This window comes from Populus alba, chromosome 4, assembly GCF_005239225.2.
Source record: "Populus alba chromosome 4, ASM523922v2, whole genome shotgun sequence".
Lineage (NCBI taxonomy): Eukaryota > Viridiplantae > Streptophyta > Magnoliopsida > Malpighiales > Salicaceae > Populus > Populus alba.
This window is the reverse complement of record NC_133287.1, coordinates 5,485,151-5,510,942: the sequence shown is the minus strand read 5'-3', so window position 1 is coordinate 5,510,942 and position 25,792 is coordinate 5,485,151. Positions and strand designations below refer to the sequence as shown.

At 33.7% G+C, this 25,792-nt stretch overlaps 3 protein-coding genes across 4 annotated transcripts; 1 reads left to right on the top strand and 2 right to left on the bottom strand.

The window, feature by feature from the left end:
* The first annotated feature begins 1,974 nt into the window (after positions 1-1,974).
* On the top strand, positions 1,975-6,871 carry LOC118053641 (uncharacterized). Its single transcript, XM_035064946.2, has 8 exons — positions 1,975-2,222; positions 3,028-3,104; positions 4,129-4,533; positions 4,655-4,731; positions 4,835-4,871; positions 5,353-5,563; positions 5,827-6,226; positions 6,374-6,871. The coding sequence occupies exons 3-8, from the start codon at positions 4,233-4,235 to the stop codon at positions 6,512-6,514; spliced, it is 1,167 nt and encodes a 388-aa protein (XP_034920837.1). The 5' UTR covers positions 1,975-2,222; positions 3,028-3,104; positions 4,129-4,232; the 3' UTR covers positions 6,515-6,871.
* Positions 6,872-7,590: 719 nt separating this feature from the next.
* Positions 7,591-11,787, bottom strand: LOC118053640 (uncharacterized). Of its 2 annotated transcripts, XM_035064945.2 has the most exons (5): positions 11,451-11,787; positions 9,225-10,549; positions 8,110-9,093; positions 7,947-8,022; positions 7,591-7,905 (listed from the first exon to the last, which is right to left on the bottom strand). In XM_035064945.2, the coding sequence occupies exons 2-4, from the start codon at positions 10,407-10,409 to the stop codon at positions 7,984-7,986; spliced, it is 2,208 nt and encodes a 735-aa protein (XP_034920836.1). In that variant the 5' UTR covers positions 10,410-10,549; positions 11,451-11,787; the 3' UTR covers positions 7,591-7,905; positions 7,947-7,983. The 2 variants fall into 2 exon arrangements, with proteins under 2 accessions (XP_034920836.1, XP_034920835.1); XM_035064944.2 differs by having other exon boundaries at positions 7,591-8,022; positions 11,451-11,786.
* Positions 11,788-21,340: 9,553 nt separating this feature from the next.
* Positions 21,341-24,728, bottom strand: LOC118053646 (cysteine protease XCP2). Its single transcript, XM_035064953.2, has 5 exons — positions 24,155-24,728; positions 22,818-23,050; positions 22,533-22,670; positions 21,941-22,441; positions 21,341-21,815 (listed from the first exon to the last, which is right to left on the bottom strand). Exons 1-5 carry the CDS (start codon positions 24,651-24,653, stop codon positions 21,672-21,674), a joined length of 1,515 nt encoding a protein of 504 aa, XP_034920844.1. The 5' UTR covers positions 24,654-24,728; the 3' UTR covers positions 21,341-21,671.
* Positions 24,729-25,792: the final 1,064 nt, after the last annotated feature.

Sequence of the window (25,792 nt, the reverse complement as noted above, 5' to 3'; positions counted from 1 at the left end):
CATATCTTGAGACTTAACCGTTTAAATTATTGGGTTGAATTAGTTATTTGACAAAGTTTAGTAATAATCAAGGAAGGAGGAACATGGAGATGTTTGACAACATGTTGGCAATTCTTTTGTATTTTTCTGATGTTTGGGACTTAAGGTTTGCTCTCCTTTGAAGAATCAAGTCCACAACTTCTACTCAAAGGGAAAGCATAAGAATTGACTGAGCTTTTAATGTTAATACCGAGGAGAAAAAAAAATTGAAATATATATTGAGATATGAAATATAACTTTTAAGATTGTTTTTTCTTAATGTTTCGTGAAGCAAAACAACCGAAACTTTCTTTTCGTTCATGTTAGAAGAAACTCTTCAACGTTTTTTCAAAATCTAGTTTTAAAGTTTTGCTTACCTTTTGAAGTTTTGATCTCCGCTGCTTGCTTATCACACAGATTTCGAAATTCAATTGCCCTCAGAAAAAGGTAAAAAAAAATAAAAAATAACAATTCAAAATAATTAGGGACACTAAGTGTATGCAATCCTTGTTACTCTACACTGAGCTCGCAGTAATGTAATTAGTTTAGACTATTTGTTCTGTGGATCATGTTTTGACCTCCTAATTATGTTTAGTTCTTGCTAACCCGTAGGTCTTAATCTAGCTTCTCGGCTAAAGATAAACGTTGACATTGCAGCTTGTGGTGACAATTTTAAGCTTCTCATTCCTCAGATTCAGCAATCTTAACAGCAAGGAACAATAAATGGGAATTATAGACGTTCTTGCCTTTTCTTTGCCGATCGCCGTTCAGGCTCTTCCTCCGACTGGACGGTTCTATGCCAAAATCATTTGTCTTTCGACCATAGTGGTTGCTATATATTATAAGCTAAAGTTTATTTTTCCTCCAAATTAAAGTTCAATTCAGGAGCTGATTAGAAAAACGTTGCTGTTGCTTGTTCATACAGAAAACAAACACAGCTATCAAGTATAAGAATACTTTATGGGATCATGCAGCTCGTATTTTCAAACCAGTGTACTCCTGGAAAACTTAAATTCACGCATGCATTTTTTTCTCCAAGAAAAAGGTCAACATCGACATCATGATCTCAGCACGTTCAGGAAATTTCATTTGTAAAATGTTATGGAAACACAACGATTCTCCCATTTGCAAAAAAATAATGAACTTGTTGAGGATAGATTTGTTAGAATGCAAAAGTCCTACCAAAATTGACTAACGCATTCAGCTGGTAGTATTTCTTCAACGACCGATCAATTATTTTTGGGTCGGACCAATAATTAAATCAAAGTCATAGAGCCACATGCTTTGCAGAAGAAAGCTGTAGACACTAATTAACAATAACAACACAGGGACAGGAAGAAACAGTGTTGTTCATAGAGTAAAAAAAAAAAAACTACTAGTCTCTGTTTAGGTGGGAAGAAAATTGATGGGTCGATGAAATGAAAGGTCCCACATTTATTTAGTTATAATTATTACACAGAAATGAAACACACACACACAATAACTCGTTAGCACTTAATTAACAATACTTTAACATCATATTAAAAAAATATTTTAACTTAAGAAATTAAATTTATGAAGAATAGTTGTATATTAATGTTAATAGTAAAACTTAAATGAAATTATCAAGATTTTTTTTTTTTAAGTTATTGAGAAAGAGAGAAGCCTGTAACATAGGTCAAAGAAGAAGAAGAAAAAAGATAATCACGAGAGGGATTTTGGAGGGACATCTGTCAAAGAAAGAAGAGGAAGAAAGAAAGGGTTTTTTGAGTCACATGATGCTCTCCAACAGTCGCATCTGTATCCATAATGCCATTTTAAAGAGCACGAGCTGGGCTGTCCTAAAAATCGTTGATTTGTATTTAAACTTATTAATTAACCACATGTTGGTCTTAGAGTATCTGGTGAGCTTTGATGACTTTGATTCCATGGTTTTTCTTCGATACAATAACAGTAATAATAATAATAAATAATAATAATAATAATAAAAAACACCATCACACACCAAAAACCCAACACAGAAAACACTGCCTCTCTCCTCTTCTTTCTCCCCCTCCCTCTCTCTGAAGAACCAAGTCTACGTCAATTTTCAAGTTTGGAAGAGGCACGCTAGGATCATTAGTCTGGCGATATATATGTATAATGATCTGAAGCTACAGGCAATCCCACCAACAACTTGGAATGGCTATGCATGATCGGGGCATCATCATCATCAACACCAACTGGTTTGTATTTACCATTTAGGGTTTAGGAAATCAACTTGTATATATGAACAAATAATTGTACTATTGGTCTTATGGTTTTAGTTATGTATTGAGTGAATCAGCTAGCTAGCTTGGGTTTGTTCTTACTTTCTTTCTTTCTCTTTTATTCTTCATACAGTTATAAATGTTTTCCAAGACTCTTGGAAAAGAGATAAAGAAGGTTTTTTTTTTTTTTCTTTTAAGTGATGGACAAAGATGATTTGTTTGCCAGTTTTCTTCACCCTTTATCCAGTTTTAAATTAACTAAAATATATTTTATGGATGCCAATTTTTTTCATCCCTTATGATTTCTTCATGGCCTTTTTTTTCATTTTCGGTTTAATTTTGAGAGACTTCATGACCTAAGTCAAATCCTTGCATCACCATTATATTTCTGCTTGTTTACTGGAATCTGAAATCATGACTTCTTCATCCCTTGCTTGCTGCATGTTTAACTTCATATTTAGATGCTAAACCATCTACTTACTAGAAATGATTGGAAAACAGCTATGCGGTTTGATAGTTTCATGTTGATTGATGGTTTAGCACTCTATATTTATGAGAGCCCATATGTTGTTAGATCATAGTGGAACTGTATACCATTTGATCATTTTGCAAATTCATGAAAGAAAATCAAGTAATTTTTTTCATTTCAAAAGTACTTTTAACATCCTAATTAATTTGTTTTCATGCCTTTTTAATTGTCTGTGCTGCATAGCCATGTAAGTTTGAGTGTTCAACATAAGTCCTAACATAGTTTCTTTTTTCTTAATTTTGCATTTCGCAGAATGCAGATAGGAGATCATGAACAGAAAAAGGGTCGCTTGGGAACACTTTGTGTTTCAAAAGCATTGAAATAGCCATGTAAGTGATCTTTAAATAAAATGGAACCAAAAAGGGAGGAAAAAAAAAGTGATCTTGACGTAAAATGACACCGTCTTTTTGCCATATTTCTTAGTTGTTTTCCAGCTTAATTTGGTGCATGGGGAAAAAGTAATTTGTCATTCAATTCCTTTACTTTATCAGTTCAAGCTGTGTTCTGGTAATTCACTCGTAAATTACGTACGGTGTCCACAATAAATAAGACCAAACCAACACGACAAATCCTTTGATACCATGAAATTGACTGTCCAGATCTTAGATGATTAATTTTCAAGCATTTGGAGTTGTTTAGAACCATTTTTGTCCACTGTATTGTTGCTTAAGAGTGCCAGTTCCACGGATTTACAGCCATGAAGCATCTAGGTCATCATAAATCGAAAGCTGGCAGTCTACCTACTACGATCATTTGGTGTGCATTTTTTTTTTTCTTACCTAATGCAATTATTCACTGATCGAGGTTTGATCCGACAGTGTACGAAGCTATACGTAACAAATTTTTTGTGGACCAAAATTGAAGTACCATGCTTAAACAGAACCTTTAATGTAAAACTACTTCCATTTATACGGGTTCGATATTGCAGCTTATGTGAAATGTCTAAAACAATAAATATCCTAACAGATTTTGCGCGATGTGCCATAATTTTTACAGCTACTTGCCCATTGGCTTTAAAGGTTTTCGTCGATTAAGAACTCGATCGGGACTGTCAATTACTGTGTTCTAAACTACTTCAAAGCGTCCGGCCAAAAAGAACATCCCAAAAGTTAAGGCTTAGGTTTATCTAGTTGGAGGTTTCAGATTCAAACCCTTAAGAAGGTTGGGGTGGGATTTCAGAGCTGAGGAGGGTATCCCTCATCGTGTAACCAAAGACTGCATGGGGCCTTCCATCAAAAGAAAAGAAAAAAACAGCAATGCAGCTAGCTAGTGCTATCATCCCAGTTTTTGAGTCTTAAAATGCATGCCTATATTTATAAGCTTGCGATTAATAGCCCCCTTTTCTTTTAACAGAACAGAAGCCGATCAGATATATAGAAACTCGGTACGTATTTGAAGTCATTGAAGGGAAACAAGTAGCAGTGGAAGAAGAATTAAAGATCGGTGATCTAGAAAAGATGGATGGATGTGAGGACCAAGCTGATACCACGTCTTTGATGTCATCCCTAAAGTGCTCATCCTTCGATTTGAATGAAGAAGCAAGCAGCGGAGAGGACATCGGAACTTTTGAAGTTAGCAATACTGATGCTGAGAAGAGAGCAGAAGAGAATTATGCTAATAATGCTACGTCTGCAGAGAGAAATGAACGTAAGTCCACAGTAAGGCAATACGTTAGATCAAAAATGCCTCGGCTACGATGGACTCCTGATCTCCATCTCTCTTTTGTGCATGCCGTTGAAAGGCTTGGTGGACAAGAGAGTAAGTTAAAAATGAAGTTTGTTGAAATTGATAGAAATTTATAATTGGATAATACTATTTTGATAAAAAAAACAATTATTTCATTTTATAACTTACTTGCACCTTCTTTGAATTGGCGAAGAAGCAACTCCCAAGTTAGTTCTTCAGCTAATGAATGTGAGGGGACTTAGCATTGCTCATGTAAAGAGTCATTTACAGGTACTCGCTAAAATCAGTGTTTAACCATGTTTACTTGTAATTTCTGATTCACCATTTTTTTTTTTGTTTTCCTAACTTACTCTTTTCTCATTGTGCATATAAGATGTACCGAAGTAAGAAGCTTGACGAGGCCGGCCAAGGTGAAGCTTACTGCTTCTTCTTTTTTTCATTATTATTAATTTGTGCCTATTATTGTGAATCATAATGAACCTGAGTAGAGAGAAGTTATTCCAGGCCTGTGTTGGCCATTACAAGGGAGCTGATGTGTCATGATCACAAGTTTTTAATATCTTGTTAAAAACAATCAATCATCTTTGTTTTTCTAGCTGAATAATAGATAAATTTACTTAATCACAGATATTCCATAATTAGATGTACATTTGTGATAAAAACTCGTGCACTCGTGTCTCTTGTTAAGTAATTTCTCCTGCCATTCTAACCTTCATGTATTCTGCAATATTCCCAAACAACAAGTTAAAGCATTTCAGCAACCTTGACATGAATGGCTGCCCCGCCTTCTCTTCTTGTTAATTTCATGGGGGAAATACGAAAATAAAAGATTTTTGTAAATATTTAAGCCAAGCATAAATGAAATGGTAAACCCTTGCTTTTGTTATACAGTGCTATGTCAAACATACAGATCAACGCAAGGAAGAGGTTACATTCCAAGCAAGTTCCACCAAATGCCAGCCAATCCTCAACAATGCTTCAGAATGGAGAGTGGTGGAATTGTTTTAGCTAGAAATTCTAGTACTGAGCATACTTTTGGCAACAGCCTTTTGCACTCTTCCCTCTTCCAGAGACCATTAAGTAACAAAACCAGTTTCTCAAGGTAAACAATCAATACTCATGGTGAAATTCTTGTTATACTAAACACTTTTTTTCTTCCATATAAAGGTTTATAAGGAAGAGGATACTTCCTTTTGTTTTGAAGAGAAACAAGCTTGAAACATTGATCCAAAGAAGCGATCAAATTGGGATATATAAGAAAAGCTAGAAAATTGATCATGAGTTTCCTATCCCATTAAGCTCAAGAGTAAGAATTCTTCATATCTCTAATTCCAGCTTGATCTTTCTTTCTGGTCAATATTATAGGTGCCAGCAATGGGGAGATGATAAGCATGGAGTAAGCAGTTTGGCAAGAAAGGATCTCGGACAAGGATTAGACACAAGTACCACCGAAATGAGGCCAATGAGACCTGTCAGATTTCTAGAAGAGCGTCGGTGGCCTCCACTCGAAATGGTTAAAAATAGATGGAAATTTATCAGAAATAATCCCACTAGTGTCACCTGTACTAATAGTACTTGCTCTCCACCTCAAGCACATCAAAATTGTTCGTCGCCAAGGTCGTTCGGGACAACCTGCTACTGGAAGCCAAATGGAGGCAACTCTGGAAATGACATAAAGATAAAGCAATCCTTATTCAATTCGCCACTCTCCGTTGGCAATTTCAATAGCTTTAAACCAGAGTTTGAGCCCCCATTTCGGGTTGAGGTAATTAACATTTCGAATTTAGAGTAATTATATAGGGCATGCAATAACCATATAAACTTCAACACCTTATTTCGCAATCCTTTTATTTTGTGATCTCTCTCTCTCTCATTTCTTTTCTTTTGTATTTCGCCCTTGATTCGCATGCAGCTGAATCATGATAAAATGTTGACGGACAAGGAATGGCTGCCTGATCTGCAACTGGGACTGAGCCAAAGAGTTGGAATCAAAGACCGTAAGACTCATTGTAGAAGCACACAGGAAATTAGCACCAAGCTTTCACTTTCTTGATGGCCATGAAGACAGTGAAACTTTTATAGAAACTTAGTCTATATATACGATATTTTTAGCAAGGCTTAGTACTTAAGAATATCTGACTATGTAGAGAAAATCATATATAGGAGTAGTACAGATTTTTTTAAGTACTTGTCCCTGGAGTCATTTAAGAAGCATTAGTAGTCTTTTTATGTTCTTCGCTGTTTATTTTCTTAGAATGTTCATCTTGTCATCAGTGTGCAGGTGGTAATTGATTCAGTTTTGGATGAAAGCAAACGCTAATGTGTAACTTTTTCCCCCCCTTTTTCTGAACAAAAAGGGCAGTGTGTTTGTGAGTGATGAGTTATTGTCTATCAAAGTATTTTCACAATGTCTCAACAGAAATTCGATACTGCTTGCTTCTGCAAATAGCAAAGAATGACCTCTCAGTCCCACAAGTGATATGGAAGACATGTCATTCAACCTCATTTATTAACGACATGTTAAATGAAAAAGGAGGAATTATACAGGGTGTTTGAGATTGTAGTACAAAATATTTTTTAATATAAAATTTTATAAGTCAAAAACATCTAAAAACATGAGCAAAAGCATACTCGAGAATGAAGCCAGCGCAACGGTATTGACAATAAGTTGTTTGAATCAGGTCTTTCTATGCTATTATCCACTCTGGTTTCTGTATATTTGTGCTGCTGCTAAATAGAGTAACTATGGGGATTGGGACCTCTCTATATCTCCATTTCTTGTTTCTGGATCTAGTTCCAGAAGTGCTTAAGATCATGACATGGCAAATACATCGTAATGCTTTCTAACCCCACCTTCCCCTTAAAATGGCAAGTCCTAAATCAGGACAGGGGCTCTCTTGTTCAGAATTCTTGGATGAACTGGACTGGAAGATTGCAGGCATGAAAGAAGGGAATCTAAGAGCAGTACTGAATAACATGTGTGTACATGCAGATGTAGAGAAACAATAGCAGCACCATACCAACAATGCTTGGAAGGCAGAACAATCAATTTTAGGGCCTTCCAGAATAGCTTGCAATGCCAACAGAACTTGTTCACAATGAATATACAAGGCTTCTGTAGAATGGACATTGTCACAATCAAACGTGTAATTTCTTTCATCACAATAATGAGTTACTGATTTCTATGAACACAGGGATCAAAGAATCCGAAAATAAAAGCAAAACAGTAGCTTAAACTGTAAACCACCAATACAAGGAATATAATGGCTTATTGGCCATTCACCTCACCCCTGTATGAATGCGAGGAGGCACATCACAGGGAGGGTTAAGAAAACTTGGAAATTTCAACAAAACTGACTGCTGAATTCCATCTACCTACTATAGGAGGATTGAATGATCAGAGCATGATCTCACAAAAAAAAAATGAAGACTGGAAGATTTAAATTGCCTTCGATCATATCCGAGAGGAAAATATCCAAACAAAACAATTGCTGTTAAGAATTTGGAAAGAGCTCTGCATCTCTAACTTTTGGAGTGTTTAGAAGCGTGAGGGATTAATTCCTGCAAATGAATACTAATGTTAAATTCTTCTATAACTTAACACGAAACTGGAAGAAAAACCAAGAAGATTGAGAGCAACTGCATTACCTCAGAATAGCGTACATGATCGTGATGCAAATAGGATGATTTAACAATGGTTTCCCATTTGGTATTAGTAGAGGGCGTATTAGTATCCTGCCATTTGCTCTGAAAACTGGTTCCCCGATGCAGATGTGTGAATGAATTTTGTGACGAGAATGAAGGCAGGGTTCGCCAAAGCCAAGATTCCGACGGTGATTTCGGTAGAATTGGGGCAAGAGGAGACTGTACTAAACTGTTTTTCACATTTCCTGTATCATCTTCTTTTGAAATCTGATCACCATCAATATTTACATTTTCTTCAGTAGTTGCACCTATACACACTAAAGCTTTAGAATAGTCCTCCATCAAGTCTGGCTTGTCTGAAAGAGAAGCTGAATCAGCATCCGCAGACCCGGGGACTTTATTTTCCAGTTCACTCTGTGCTTTCAGAAAATTCAGGAATTCTGCATCTTGGAAAGAAGACTCTTCACCAGCTGCTCCTTTAATTTCTCTGCTTTTCAAGGGTGTCTTAAAGTCCCTTTTTTCGGAGTCCACATACTTTTTGATATTTGAAGAACGTGAATCTGGGAACAATATTCCTGCCTTATGTACGGTATCTACATACAGTGTCTTCTCAACAACAGGGCTTGATGGGCGAGACCCTCGTTTAGCACCATAGTAGGATGATAGTTCCTGAGACTTGCTAATGCCTTTGTACAAATTCAACCTACTGGCTCTCAAATCCTCAGCCTCTTTAGGAGTGCCTAGAAATCCCCTGCCACGGAAGGGAGATTGAGGCGCTTCATTGCGATAAGGAGATACGCACCCTGGGCGTCTGAAAGGAGATGTACCAGCTGAGCGCCTTAAAGGAGATGTCCGACTCATTGTTTGCCGATCACTTGCATAGATGAACCGATTAGATGCACAGGACAGCTTGTTCTCAACCTCCGGCAGCCTAGGTGATTGCCCTCCGCTATCTTGCTTTAGCTTATTAGCAGCATCTTTTAAGTGCTGAAAAGCATCGCAAAATTGTAAGTGATTTTAGCATTGAAAGACAACTTCCACTAATTATAACAGAAACATTCGGCACTATCCGAAGGAGAAATAATTAAAGGGAAAGAAAAAATGAGTTCAATTCTAACCTTTTTCACGATTTGACTAACAGATCTGCTCGGAGAAGCTCTGCTCAGTTTTTCAACATCATTGGTAGAAGACATGGAAGCCTGAGTCCTAAGTTTCAATCCAGGAATGGGATTTAGGAGACCCAATGAATTCTTAAAGCATAAGCGAGGAAACCAACCACAAGCTTTAGTTGATATATTCCCAGGACCTTCATACCCATCATTTTCATCTTCACTTTCTTTCTCTTCAATATCCTGGCCATAATTTGAGATAATTATTGACTGAGATTTACTAGGAGTAGGTGTCCTATTCCCATGAACCACCTTCGTAATTTGTCTTAACTGTTCAACTACCACAGGTTGCTTTCTTGAAGCATGATGAGCTGGCTCCAAAGCCATTGCCTTGGCCGCAGGTAAGAAGCGACTCATCATGAAATCTCGTGTTTGTTGATCCTTGGAAAAGGTTCCTGATGGCTTCACAGCCGGAACATCAAAGCCACTCACACCACTTGCACTACAGTTCATGGAGATTGAATCTGTTGGGGACAAAGTGTCAAGCGCATCAGAGTAAACATCGTCATCATCTGAATTCAAACCTGATTTCTCATTTGGTCCCTCTCTAGAGTAATCTAACTTTCTTACGTTCTTGTTGAAAGAATATGCTTCAGCTTTGGGCCTAGACAAACTTTGATCGTTGGATTTCTTTTCCTTCTGGTGCTTTGCAAGATCCAACACCTTTCTCGGAGGATTCCTTTGAGTAACAGAAGCCTGCTTGGGGACCTTAGGCTCTGGCTTTTCCTTCTGGTTCTTTACAACATCCAATACCCTTCTGGAAGAAATAAGTGGCTTAACAGAAGCCTCCTTGGGGACTTTAGGCTCACGCTTTCCCTTGTGGTGCCTTACAATATCCAACGACCTTCTAGGAGGAACCTTTGGAGTAACAGAAGCCTCCTCGGCAACTTTAGGTGGCTCCATAGAATTATCCTTTGCTCTACCAGGGATCTGTTCCCAGTGGAAAGGAACTGCAACAGGTTCAGTCACTTGATCCAAACTTGTGTCTGGTTTGTATGGAGGAAGAGCATGGCGTCTATTGAGCCGGGAATTCTCAAGTTTCTTAGTTTTTGCTCCATCTGAAGTTGTTGCTATGTTAGAAATTCGCCTCACTGATAGGAGCGGTGCATTTAAATTCAATTTCCGTTCCGCCATTGCTTCTCAGAACCAAACAACTTCTATCAACTCACTCTTTGACGGAAGTTTACCAATCAAGAAAATATGATTGCCGATGAGAAAGAACCATAGGTGCAACCATGGAAAATCCCTCTAAATCCCAGCTCTACAAAATGAATCTGAAAATAAACTGATTAACAGTTAGGAGAACAATCCAAGCATCTTAATAAATAGCATACACCATAGTAACTCATAAGCGCAATTTCAACTTATATATGGCATGATAGAAATCGAGAGCTGCAAAAAAGGAAATAGAAAATGATATGTGCACGTTCCAAAAGAGCATGCCATCATATAACAACACTTGAAGAGCAAAAGCATTAATTGTTCCCTTAAGTAAAGTAGGAAAACGGAACTTGAAGACATTTATATTATCCATTGCCATATAATTTCAGGATATTGGGATCTGTGAAACAATAACTCTCTCTCTCTCTCTCTCTCTCTCTCTCTCTCTATATATATATATATATATATATATATATATATATATTGGGATCTGTGAAACAATAACCTCATCCAACAAACTCTCCTGAAGATCAGAGCACATCAATGAAAAGCAATATCCAATTCTTCTTTCCTTATTTTCTTCTTCAATTTCTCAGCAAACAAGATGGGAAAGTTATGCCAAGATCCGATTTTAACCACACAGATACAGTTATCAAATTAGCATAGCCATACGATTGCCAAGATTATCGTTCATTAAACTAAAAAAAAAAAATCAAGATGGGAATTTATTGCATGACCTGAATCTTCATCTACTTTATGAGTGGCATGCATTATCAAGAAAGCATGAGTTCTGGTCAAGAAACAACCAACCTCATCAACATCTTTAAACTAACACTTACTCTAAACAGTTGAAACATCATTCACTCATAAATCTTTAAATCTTTAACCAAGAACCAACAGACTGACAGAAAAATCAATGAACTTCCAAAAACCAAAAAATAAACTGGAATAGGCAATTTAAACAAAGGGATTGCTTTAACATTATTGAAATAAAAAGAGATGCAAAGAACATACCTGAATGGTCCAATGATAAAGCTTCGACCGGTGTTTATCAAAGTTACAAGTTCAACAAATGAAACTGGAAGGAAGAGAGAGGACGTGGAGCATAAAACCAGTGAACGAGTGAGCAAAGGAAGTGAGGTTGGTGTTACTGCAAAGGGATCCTAAAATTATGGCATGAATTTGGGGAATGAGTGAAAACAAAGAAAAGGGAGGGGGAGGGGAGGGGGAGAGAGAGAGAGAGAGAGCTTATTACTTCTACTTTCCTTTTGCTTTGTGTTTGCAAGTATTATACAGTAAGAAAGATACAAGGGTAAGGCACTCGACATCATGGGGAGAAGCTGACTGAGACAGGGATAACCCCTTTGCTACGTTGTTCTCAGTCGCTTGGTCTTCTCCTTTTACTGAATTTTCAACAATAATGTGCTTCATTTCATAATTCATTAAATTAATGAAAAGTTCAGGATTAAATATTCAATCCACTATAGAAAAAAACCCAGACTGAACTATGCTCCACACATTTATAAAAATATTACTATATAATTTTTTATGAGCTCATCTTAGATGTGAACTCGTAATAAAGAGGAAGCACGCTAATTTATTTAGTATTTTGGTCCTATGGTGAAATATATTTTTTAAAAAAAATTATTTAAAAATCTATTAAAATTATTATTTTTTTATTTTATGATATTAGTATATTCAAAATCATCAAAAATACTAACAAAAATAATAATTTAACATTTTTTTTGGGTAAAAGTATTTTTGAAAAGCACAAAAACACACAAATTACTGGAATTCCAAACAGAATCTTAGTATGTATTTAGTATTGTGTTATAAATACTTTTTAAATGTATTTTTTTGTTTGAAAATGTATTAAATTTATTTTTTTTAGATTTATTTATTTTTTATTTTTAATATCAATACATCAAAATTATCATAAAATATTTTTTTTTTGAAAGAAACATTAATTTTATTTTTTAAAAAAGTAAAACGCAGTTTTAGCCCTCCAATCAATGGTTGTGGGTTAAATAAATATTTATTATACATTTATAGTCTAGAAACATAAATATTGAATTTATTAGTTTAAATTAAACTTCTTGTGCAATGCCTAGTATTTTTCGAATTTCTAGATTAAAAAAAGTTTTTAATTTTGAAAGACAAATGCCATCTCCTTACAACCATTAAAAGAAATCAATCTTCACAATAACTAAAATATTATACCATGGAGTGGAAGAATTCCCGAGAGAATTGAAAGATTTTGAGAGAGAAATTAATTAAATTGTAGTATAATTAAATCACTATGGCATGGTTGAATAGTAAAGTCAGATAGTGCTATTTATGATAGAGTGACGTTGTCACGGACAAACAGTTGAAAAGCGACGGTTGTTGAACCAGACAACGGCTTAAATTGGCCCCTTTTTTAGATAGGGCCGGTGGATCTAAAAATTTTAAAAAACAAACACTCATTATACAATTATTTTCTAGTAATAATAATATATACATGTAATGTCAATTTCAAAAAACTGATCCAACCTTAAGATAAGTTTTTAATATATGATTTATTATATTATTTAATGTATTTTTTTAAATAAAAAATTTTTAGACTGAAAATAAAAGTTGTGAAATTTGAATTCATAATTATTTTATCGTTAAACATTAATAATTATGAATTTAATTCATAATTATAATGATATTGAAAACAATAACTTTTTTTTATGAATATTATAATAAAAGCATTAATGAGAAATTATAAAAAGAAAAATGAAGATTATAAAGGTTTATTTTTTCATATCATTACCAGAATTTTTCAGATCACTACCAGAAAATCAATGAAAACCAACGGAATTACAGATGAAAATAATTTCATCTCTACTTCTGTCGGCATATACCAACAGATAATACCCGTCAGTGATATAGATATTCCATCAGTGATTACTGTTGAAAATACAGATGGAATGATTCCGTCAATAAAGTTCTCGTGGAAAATTTATTTTTTTGGCGTACTTCGCCATCTGTAATACTGTCGTTGTTTGGTTTTTTTATTTCCAACAGAATTAGCAAAGGAACGAGAAATTACCGACGATCAATATTCCGACGGATGGATTCTGTCAATGAGACTGTCAGTAAAAATTTTACCGACAAATTATGTGCCTTGCATCAATGGAATGAATCCGTCGGTAAAATTGTTTAATAGTGTAGTGGATAAAGACCGTGGATAGGGTATGGAAAAAAAAAGAAGAAAACATTAATAATGGTTATTTTGTAATAAATAATTTTTTATAGTTAGTTATATTAAAAAGAAAATATAATTATGTATCAATTCATAATGTAGAAGCGAGACTAGATACTTTATTTATTTTATTTTTTTATTAAGAAAAAAAGGTCTTTTGCAACAATATCTTCATTTTCAGTCAAGACTTTTTACAATATCTTCATTAATAATGGTCAATTACATTTGATCATGACACTTGCTTTACACTGAGCAAAAAATAAATTAATTAAATACATATTACTTGCAAGCCAACTTGATACTATTAAATGAAAAATCATATTTAATTATTATGGGATAGAATAATTGACAGTTTTTAAAATTATTATCTTGCATTAAAACTAAGCTTACATAATTCATAAATCTATAAATGAACATATTATTATTTTCTTATATAATTATAAATGAAAAAGTATTGATATAGAATGATGTTTTAAAAAGTTGAAAATCACATTATACTATAATGACATGTTATAATATATCAAAACTATAATGACACATTTTTAGCTATGAAATAAGTCCCCGCACAGTGAGTCACAAAGTGAGACATGATGCTTCTAACACTTCATGTGTTATGTTGAATGATGTTGTTTTTTGTCACGCAATATAGAATGATAACTCCAGGAAAAAAAAAATGATCAGACAAAGTAAATGCTTCTAAAAAAGGAAGAAAAATTTGAGATTCTAGTAATTGACTCGACTCAGCTCAATAAATTTAATTAAATTAATAATATAATTAACAAAATAAAAGTGATAATAAATTAATAAACCAAATTAAATAAAAAAACAATCTCATGGAAAGACAATCTCCAATATTTTTAAAAGGTGTATAATATCATCTTATTTGATATATATAAAAAAAATAAAAATAGGATAATCCTATATATAAAAAAAAAAAAAAAAGCCTTTTAAAGTTCATTTTCTATCAAATCAAATAATAAAGGATGAAATTGAATTTTTTTTTTTTAAAAAAAAAAAACAACTTTAGTTAACCTGAGTTAGCAAGTCAAATCCATGACCTGGTCGTGAGAATATAATAACCTCATGGAAAAGAAAATTAAATAAAATTATAAAATTTAATTCTCAAATCAACCTAATGTTAAATGTTAAAAGGTAAAAATAATTTTTTAAAAAAACACAACATAAAAAAGATTTAAATGAACTTAGATTAACCTGCTAAGTATATGACCCATGACATAAAAATATGAATAACCCCATAGAAAGGAATATAAAAAAAAAAAAAAAAAACAATGAATCTCAATCTCAAATAGTCATATCTTTTTTCCTAATTAATCCAAATTTTTTATATTATCACAACTAAGGAAATATTCAATATATCAAAAATGGTAATAATTTCTATCAAAAAAAAAATGAGACTCTTAAATTATTTGAGTTTTTTTTTTTTGGAATTTAGCAAACAAAAATAGTTTTTTGAAAAATAACACATTTGAAAACTTAATTAGAGAAGAAGCAAAGTTTAGCAAATCGATTTCTACTACTCGAGTACTCGTGACTCACATGTATTTCAAGTGATTCTCTTTAAATTTTTAAATGAACTTACATAAATTACAAAGAGAAGAAAAGATAAAAAAAGAAAAATAAATAAAAAGAGGAAATTACACAAATTACTCGCGAGTCACCTTTACAAAAAGCTTCTTTCATGTTTTTCTGAATCCAACATTTTTCACTCTAATTGCCATATTGTACTTGTCCTTCAAAATTGAGTAATTTGGTGTTGTTTACAACTTAATTTGACAACGACAGAACAGTTTAAAGGAAATTACCCAGCGGAGCACTAACCGCCGGAAGCTCCATCAGAAAGGGATTGCCGATCAAAAAGCGGCATCGCCATCTTACATTTGCAAGTAAAGCAAAGCTACGTGGGCAAGCGGTTGAATCATTAACAGTCAGATGTTGCTCTTAGCGGATCTCATCTCACATTTGCAGGTGGCTTGTGGTTATCCGATTCAGGCATTTAACGATTGCCTTATTAAACCAATCATTTCCGCTTCGAATTGGACACTTAATTCACCAATAAAAAACTTATTTTAGATTTTGAATGAGAAGGGGAAATGGGTATGATATTCTGGTCAGATGTGCTCAATTGTCTAGTTTTTAAATATAAAAAGTAATCCTAAAAAATATAGCTTAATTAGTCAGGCTCTGAGTTTGTTCTTTAGAGATCATCATTTTAAATTTTATAAATTTTAGAGCCACTAAAAAGTTATATAATTATTAATTTTAGAACCTATAAAATTATTTGAAATACATACAAGTTGATTCAGACATCTATATATATATATATATATATATATATATATATTTTATATTATAAAATTAATAATCATATATATAGGAAGTAGAACTTCTGCCCAAATTATACCACACTTCATATTTAAATATTAAAACATGTGAAAATGTCTTCTTTCTTTTTTGTCCAATTATATATTGTCTTGGTTTCCCTTAAATTGTGGAGACCCATGCCACTACGTAACATGGCTTGAATTTTATGTATCTCTCGTGATTCCGTGGGATTCATTTAACATGAACTAAACAACAAAAATCATACATGCTCGTGCCTAACTTCAACGCACTATTCAATACATTATATACCCATTTTTGTTGTTCAAAGTAATTTGCATGATCCTAGCTAAGAAATAGCTATTGCTAGCCTCGATGTTCAGGCTTCATTGCTCGGCCAGACTATTTATCTCACAAAAAAATATTTCAGATGTCATAAATGTTTTTTTTTTTTAATTGGCATTTCATTATAGACCCAATCAGGTCGAATAAATTAGTTTTTTTTAATTAAATATTTTAAAAAATAGACATTAACAACAAATATATTATTTTTTTCAAATAACAAGGCAAAATAACATTTTATCGGTGAATAATATTTATGAGTCTGGATGAACATATATATTTTTCCAAGATGTTTTAGCTTTGTTTAATATGTTTTGATTTTCTCTATATTTTTCTTTTAAAAATCAACTTTAATTAAATAACGATAATCTCTTTCATGATAAAAAGAAAAAAAAGAACAAAGAATTCTATTTGAAAATTTAGCTTGAGAATCAAATTTTGGTAGTTCAATTAGAAGCACACACCTTTCATTGTGAAGCCAAATGGAATGCCATTGATTTGATCAATTGATACAATGAGAACAATATCTTATTTTACATTGATAACCCTAATTTCAAATGTCGTTGTCTAGATCTTTAATATTAATATTGGCCACAATGTTTTTAATTTATATCTAATCTTCTGTTCATATATATATATATATATATATATATATATATATATATAAAGGATATTGAAGTTTAAATTGATATTTTCATGATTATCTTAACTACTCTTTAAACAAGTTCACATTATGCCTAAGTTTTTGAACATGATTTAGCTCTTTTTTTTAATACTTTCTTTTTAATCACCTCTAACAAGAGACAATATTGTTATTTTAGCAACCCTAACTTCTTCTTTTTTTACAATAAGGATATCTTTGTGTAAATTTATATATTAATTGAAAAGTGAGAGAATGTTGCGGCCAGTGAGGGCTAAGAGTACTTTGTTAGTTAGGGGGGTGATCTGACAAGTGGTCGTACCTATGGTGAGATTACTTCTTGTGTTGTGCTATCGAAAATATACGTGTCAAGGGATAAGAATACCCGGAGAGTACAGAAACTTAGGAAATAATTAGCGCGAAAAAATGGAAAATCATGATGGAGAGATAAACTCTTGAATGAGTGAATAGTGAAAAGATAATAAATAAGATATTTATGAGTTTTGATAAAGATAGTCGACTTGGAGTGCGGGAAGAGGTTTAATTTTAAAATATTTTATTTCATGATATTTTTTTTTAAAATATATGAGAATTTTTTTTATTTTAAAATCAACCTATCAAAATTATTAAAAGATACTAAAAAAAAATATCAATTTAATATTTTTTAAAATAAAAATATTTTAAGACTCACACAAATACAAGTAGAAATGCAATATCAAATAAATAAGAATACTAAAAAAATAAAATAAAGAATATAAATACGTAAATACGTCCAAAATCACAGGTTATATCAAAGTAGAAAGCCAAATAAAAATGAAATCTTAACTAGATCCCATAAAGAGCAATGAGGAAACAAAGAAGAAAAAAGACATAACACATGGTTAGGGGAACTTTTGTCTAAATTATACCTAACTTAATAAAGTACATTTGAAAATGTCTTCTTTTTCACCCAATATCTTCTCGTTAGCTTCCCTCAAATTGCGGACACAAACCATTCCACTAAATGTCTTGCCTCTCCTGATTGATTACATCGTCTGCCGTTGTTGACCATGATTTAAGGAAGATTTTAATGTTGAATTAAACAAAGAAAACCCTGCAATCCTCCATTGCTCCTGCCTCATTAATTACACTCAATTACATAAATTGTCGATAATTTATATTCAACCATAAAAAATAAAAAAATTTCTAGATGTACGAGAGGTTACTGCTAATTAGTGACGCATAGAGAATTAAATAAGAAAACTAAAAGCGCTACACGTTTTACTATTTTAACTACTACACGCCAACATTATGAATTCAAAGTGAATTTTTCTTCTTTCTTAAAGATTGGACCATTATATTTGTTTTTGGCTAAATCTTTTTTAATGTGTATTTTTATACTAACAAGTTTAAGTCTTAATTTAATTCGAGGATGAGATTGAAATTTTATCAAAAAAATTTAGAAAACATATTTCATTTATAGAGTTAAAGTGTCAGGTAAATTGAAGTTTGGTATTACACCACGATACTGGCTAAAAATTGATAATTTTTTGTTTGCTATTTGTCTATTTATAATTTATGAACTTTTTATGTAGTAATGATTTTTTTTCTACAAAGGCAATATAAGTGGCAACAATTAAGAGTGTTTAAGCAAGAGTTTCCATATCAACAACTTGTATTTTATTTTTTGTTTTGTTGACTTTTTCATTGACAAGGTTTTCTTATTATTTAAGGATACTAGAAGCGGTTTTGAGCTTATATTTTCTAATACATAATTTTACATTGATAAGCACAATTCTTTAACCAACTGTTGGATAGGGTTAAAATTTCACCATAAGATTATAAAGGTTTTGTTTTATATTAAGTTAAAATTTCATAGCAATAAGTATTGGCAGGGCCTTGCAATAAGTTTCAGAAAATACTGTGTGATAATTGTATTAATTTATTAGTTGATTTATGATTCTTATTTCTATTTTATTTGAAATTCTTTTATTATTTTTCTAGCATTATTTAGGATATTTTTACCAGTATAATGCAGTGGCCTTCCTTTCTTGCTAACATGTGAGTTACACATGCCAATTAGTTTCTTTTTAATCTGCTATTTGATTATCTAATAACTGTTTAGTTTGGTACTAAATCTTATCGTACTTAAACCTAATAAAGGCCCAACCAAGAAAAGAAAAGGGAAAAAAAAAGAGACAAATGATCCAACTAAATTAGTTCATTGTAGTCATGTTTATGATTTAGTTGTGAATTTAACAAGTTAACTCGAGTTGACAGAATCAATTCAATAATTTTTTTTTTAGGATTAAACCATGTTTTATCATTTGTTTGGGTTGCCTAACTTGAAAAGTTATTTCCACATGGATAAATCCCAATTTAGAACTCCGCTTTCTTCTCCATGATGTCTCTCTACCGCTTTTAGCTACAATTTCTTGGGTTTATTTGTATTCTTTTTAAATTAATTCGAAACAAGGAAAAAAAAAAAACATGGGAAGATGGGATCCTTACTTTCAAATTGATATTCCCTGAACTTGTATGTAAATTGTGCTGGCCAAGGGTACATACAGCAATTAATATACCTTTGCAGCGTATGAAACATGGAATTGCTTGCTTCTTGGTTGGGCTTTGAAATAGTTTCTGTGCCAAATTGAGAGGGAGACGGAAAAAAGAGAGCAAATTGGCTTTGTAATCTTTTGTTAGAAAGAAGACAAAACACTCTTGTGCCCTACCATTTACAGTCGGTGCCGGACAACGCCTGCCCACCGTGAACTCACCACTCAGCTGAAGGGAATATCAGGAAATTTGGGACCCCGAATGCACCATCAGGACGTTTTGGACCCCTCGGAGCCCTTTCCGGTAACATCGAACATGTCCAGCCCATCCTAATTAGTGCTTTATCTTTTAGAAATTCTCAGTTGGATACTCTCATCCATGGTTCAATTAAGAGAATTTAATGTTTTCTGTTAAAAACCCATTTGAGAATTTTGATCTATTGATGACCCAATTAAGATAAACATTGTTTTGAGAGGAAATTAATGGATAAATTTGAAAACTCCAAATATATTTTATAGATAATACTGACTTTTTAAACTTGAGATATTTCTTCGGGGTTTCTTTTTATAACCATGACTATAATAATCTCCACTCAAATTCATTGATGGTACTCTAAGAGTTAAAAAACCTTACCGAGCAAAACTAAAATTAGAAAATAATTAGATATAAGCTTAATATCAAATTACCCTTTGGTCAAAACATAATTAGAAAATAAGATTAGATTTAAGCTTAATTAGCCACTTATAATTTGTCATATTTTCATAATATATTGGCTAATTGGTTAAAGAAGTTGGCTTCATTTCTTAACTTTTTAGGTTCAAACTTTAGGACTAGCATCTAGAAAAATTATTAAATTTTCATGAATGCACTATATTGATAAAGAGGTTTAAAATCCATTAAAAAGAAGAGGGCGTTCTTGTACAAAATCCCTGCCACTTCAGAGTTATAGAGGGCGCCGAGTGGAGGACATTGATGTGATCAGAACATTCTCGCTGTCAAATGTCACCATCACATCGAAGAGAGATTCAAACTCGAGGTGGGAGATCTTCAAAGTATAAACCTCTGTCTCGGCCTCTGCCATCGTCAGGCATTCTTTCGTGGGCTCATGTATTCTGTATATGTTAAATTGAAGACTTCTGCTAGTACGACGAAAAAAGCAGGAACTTGCACCTGCAAGTCATACTAATCTCAATTTCCCTTGGATCTCATTTATTCTGCTTCAATTAACATCCATACATAGTGAACGGACACTGGTGCAGTGCATCGTCATTTTGGGCCTGTTTTGATGCCACTTCTTATCAATATTATTGGGCTCAGTCCCATGCCATATTTATTTAGGTTATGTCCGGCTATAATTTAAACTAGCATATGTGGAATAATATAAATTATATTTTAGGATCTCATCTAAAAACTTAAGTTTTTGAGTTGAGATAATTCTTTGACATGATATCAGAATATTGATGACCAAATGATCACAAGTTTGAATATCACCACTTTTATTTATTTGATAAAAATTAAGTATAGAATAACGTGGGTCTATACAAGTTTCAAACCCAAAGAACTTTTACTTAAAAGGGTGTGTTAGAGAATAATATAAATTATATCCTAAAACATCACCTAAAAACTTAAACTTTCAGGTTGAGATAGTTATTTGAGAGCATCTACCAAGTTCCCACTCAGTCTTTTGCCAATTGAACCACTCTGCTGGAATCGTTTTGTAAAGTTTGTAAACCTTGTGGATTCTCATGGCCCCTATGACTTTCTGCTAGTTAATTGTTCAAGTGAATTTTCACAATTGCCTAGAGTTTTACAGCCAAGGATTCAATGCCCTGGACGAGTCCAGTTGTTTATAAAACTGGGAAAGAGATATAGCAGTAACAAGACAACAGTAAATATGACTCAAGAAGAAAAGATCTTGAAAGAACAAAGTAAAGTCCTAATGAGAATTGAAATTCGTGTCCCAGAAGATCGAAAAAAACATAATCCTAGCTTCCCTTGGATCGTCTTTGTTCTGCTTTTACCTGCTGCATACATAAGAACATATGTTCATAGCAGGATGGCCAAATGCCTGCATATGGAAAAGACGTAGTGGCCAGAGCAACGACGACATTCAAAAGCTTCAGGGATCATAAGTTCTGTTCTTTTTTCTTCAACGCATTGCAGCAAAGGGGTTCCTCTTCCACTGCAGAGCACGGTGGTCCGTTTTGGTTCTTTCCTGCAACTTGGTCCAGGGAAACTTGTGCTTAGCCATATGTCGTTTGCTTGCAGCCACTCCCAGATAATCTCCCTGGCCCTGTCACACACGCACATGAGATTTTCATAAATCATCTTTCCTTTATGCCATATAATTTAATAAAATACTGATTAATGACTTAAAAAGACTTTGAATTGATAGCTTGTCATTTGTCATTTCTTTACCTTGAGGCAGAGCCCTTCTTCAACATCACAAATAGGGTAATCACGGGGACAGCAGTACTCAGAGTCAGCGCAGCAAACAGCATTCTCATATGCACAGCAACCGTAGACAAGACAGTAATCAAAGACGTTAAGAATGCAACAGCAAGTCTCGTCACTCGGGCAGTAGGAGAAGTCTCCACAGTCACTTGGTTGAGGGGAGGGGGGAGGTGGCACTGGTGTTGGTGGAGGTGGAGGCAGCGGTGACGGAGGCGATGGAGGACTAGTTGGAGATTGTGCAGAAGCTTCTTTTGTTGGATATGAGGCCATTGCATTGATTGCACATACACCATAAGGTAAATCAGTGTTCCTCTTTATATAGAAATATCCTTCGATTCCCCATGATGTGCCCCATGAATTCTTCACTATCCAATAATCTTCACCATTTTCTGAACCATAGCCAACTATCAAAACAGCATGATCAATGTCATCTGGATTATCAGAGCAGTCACCATCATAGATTCCCTGAGCAAGTCACAACAGTCTACTTTTATCACCACACTTTCGAACAAGAATCTTAATTTCCAAAGACGCACGACAGAGAAGAGATACTTACACCAGTATATAGTTGGAAATCTATCGCAGAACCATCAATACCAACACTAATGGGCTGTTGAGCAGCAGCACACAAGAGTGCACTGTCCGTTTCATCTACATCCTTATACCCGTCAATGGATACAACTTTTATTTCCTCCTAATCAAGTAGAAACACCATCAATGAGACAAACAAGATACATTCAGAATTTTCTCGAAGTAAAAACGTTTCCTAAAATTTCTGTAAACTTAACCTACTGAGTATAAATCAACATCAAGAGGTTATATTGATACAGAGGGACCAAACCTTGGCTGTGTTGCAGGTACCATCAACTCCTGTATAAGGATAATTAGCTTCTGTATCGATTCCACCATTGTTTATAACCCATTCGAAAGCATAGTCCATATAGCCTCCTTCACACCCATAATTGGTTGTATCACAGTCTACGAGCTCTTGCTCTGAGAGGCTAATCAGGTCGCTAGTGACAATGGCATTTATTCCTTCCATGGCTCCAGTTGAAGAGAATGACCAACAGCTTCCTGTGAACATTTCATGTCCAGACCAAATTATTGTTTTCTCACACAAGCATGTCAAGACATAAATCGGATAACATTGGATGTCGGGAAACTCAGAATGAATTTACCTTCTTTTTTTGACATAACATTGTAATTAAGAAAGAATTGCGAGAAATAGAATAGCATAACTAAAACTTCAGTAATTGAATGCTAGAAATTCATGTGCTGAATATTGAGATATTCTAGTTAAGGTTATTTTTTACATGATTTTTGGATTTTGATTTAAGTTGCTTTTGAGTTTTCATTTAAGGAAAAATCATAAATTTGTTTGATTAGAAATAACTTTAACTTAAATAAACAAGTTTATTTCATAATCTTGCTTTTATCAGTTTAAAATAAAATCAGTTTTATATTTTTCAAGTGAAAAAAAAAATTAAAAACAAATTCAATAGTGAAAACAAACACTTTCTTCGACTTATTCGAGGGACATGTCGTTGGATGGGCAAATGATATTCCATCTATATCAAGAAGAGAATCCGAGAGTAAAGCATGTGAGGCCGAAAACAAGCCACGCCAATCATTTTCTATTTCTCGATAAATGACATGATATTATGCACGTAGAAAACGGGGAATAATAATGATTGCACAGTATTTGCCCACCGGTCTAAGAAAGAAGCATGGAGACATGTGCTATAATAAATATGGTCACTTGATTGGAGCATAAAAGCAGTTGTGTTTTATTAAAATTTATTTTTAATATCAATATATTAAAAGATTTAAAGATATTAAAATAACTAATTTAAAATAAAAAATAATTAAATTTTAATAAAAAAACAAGTTGAAATTTAAAGCAACAATTTAGGTCAAAGATTTGTACAATTCAGGTCAAAGGTTTGTTTTTTAAGGCCTAGCTTCCTTTTTCAGAACTTGGTGCTGCTAGATACTGTATATTGACATTTCTAACACAAATACTTATGCTCGCGAAATTTAAGATTTCTCAAACTAATGTTTTCTCGGATTAAGGATGATAAATGTCGAAACATCTGATTAATCATTTACATTTAGCATTATATAGATTAATCTCTACACTGACTGTCATTTTACATGAATTTACCGAGGGAAGCTTACCACAGTCTCCTTGGTCCTTAACAGCGGTGACAACTCCCTTCTTCCTCCAGTCCAAGCTGGAAGGTGCATCGCACGACTGCAAGTTTCTCCGACTGCTGTCTTCTGCATCAATCCTCGTTTTGTTGATGGGTTTCTTCACCTTTGACAGATAAAGTTGCTTGAACTCCTCATTGCTCAAATCAGCAAACTTGTTCAACCCCACCCTATGCCTCAGAGTTGTTTCCTTTCCTGTTTTCTCAATTATATATTTCAGGTTCCTCTTAAAATTCGCGAACCTCTTCTCTGCCTCTTCTGCATGCTTGTAAGCCTTCTGGTGCCTGTCTCTCCATTGTTGAAAGATTTCAAGGATGCTTTCATCTGGTGGAAGCTCACTGAAGCCATTGCCAACTATAGAGTACTTACTAGGGAGGCTAGAAGACACGCTTGTTAGCCCAACTAGAAGCAAGAGAATTAGACGAACAATTTGGGATTTCTTGAAATATTCCATCTCTGATATCATTGATTTTTCTGATCTGTCTACACCGCAATTTTATATGGAGAATTTATAAGGTGAAAAACTATAAGCCCGATCAAGCCTACCAGTCAGCTCAAAAACACGTCCTCATCTCTCACTTTCCTTTAAAATTGGAGGGAGGGGTAACATAATCTGAATTATGAAAGTGACCGAAACGACTTTTGAGTTTAGAAGTGATTGAATCATAGGAACTGTAAAGGGTATTTTGGTAGTTAAAACCGTACCACTTGAACCTATCTCTCTCGTAGCACCAAACTATTTTGGGTTAGGTGATCATCTGCTGTTCATATCCCTTGACTTGTGAGTGGCGCACAGGCGGCGAGCCCGAGACATCTACCAGTCAATCTAACACGATGAACGTGGTTCTCTTTTGTTGGGTGTAATTAAATGTGCACAAAAGATCTTATGTTTTTTACGAGTGGGCTCTCTCCGAATATCTTCTTGAAGCTGACCTTCATTTCTTGAAAAAGCTCTCTGACTAAAACTTTCAAGTACTGCAGCTACAGCAGCACAAACATCGTTCTGGCACTCTTATATTGGCTGACTCAATGATTAAAAAAATGTATGCTCACAAATTTAAGAGAATTTCTAGTTCTTGAATAAAATGGTTTTAAGCTGTCGTGGATAATCTGGGAATGGTGATTAGTCAAAATCTATTATAAAAAGTACTGGTCTAGCTAGCTACTAGTCTTGCATTACAGAAGTGCAGTAAACTGGTAGATGGATCGTTCATTTATAGTTTTTGACACTTGCCAACCAATTCACTGATACAGCGTCAATTTCGTTCACCAAAACTATTAGATTAGATCAAGCCAAATTAAATGATACAAATTTCAAACTTTTTTCTAAAATATTCATATAAAGTAATCCAAAACCTATTATTTGCCAGGGCGTGCTCATGGGCTTATTTTATCCTCCTCTTTTTGCCTTCGTAAACAAAGAATTTGCCTCATCTTTTATCAGTTGATGATCATTTCCATCCATAAATGGATTCATCTGTTCATGAGATTAGGTCAAAAAACAAAAAACTACTTAATACCATGACCATGACGGCTATGGGATTTCAATCCAACTACATAACTGGGTATTTCAATCCATGACGGCTACCATGATCCTTTACGAAT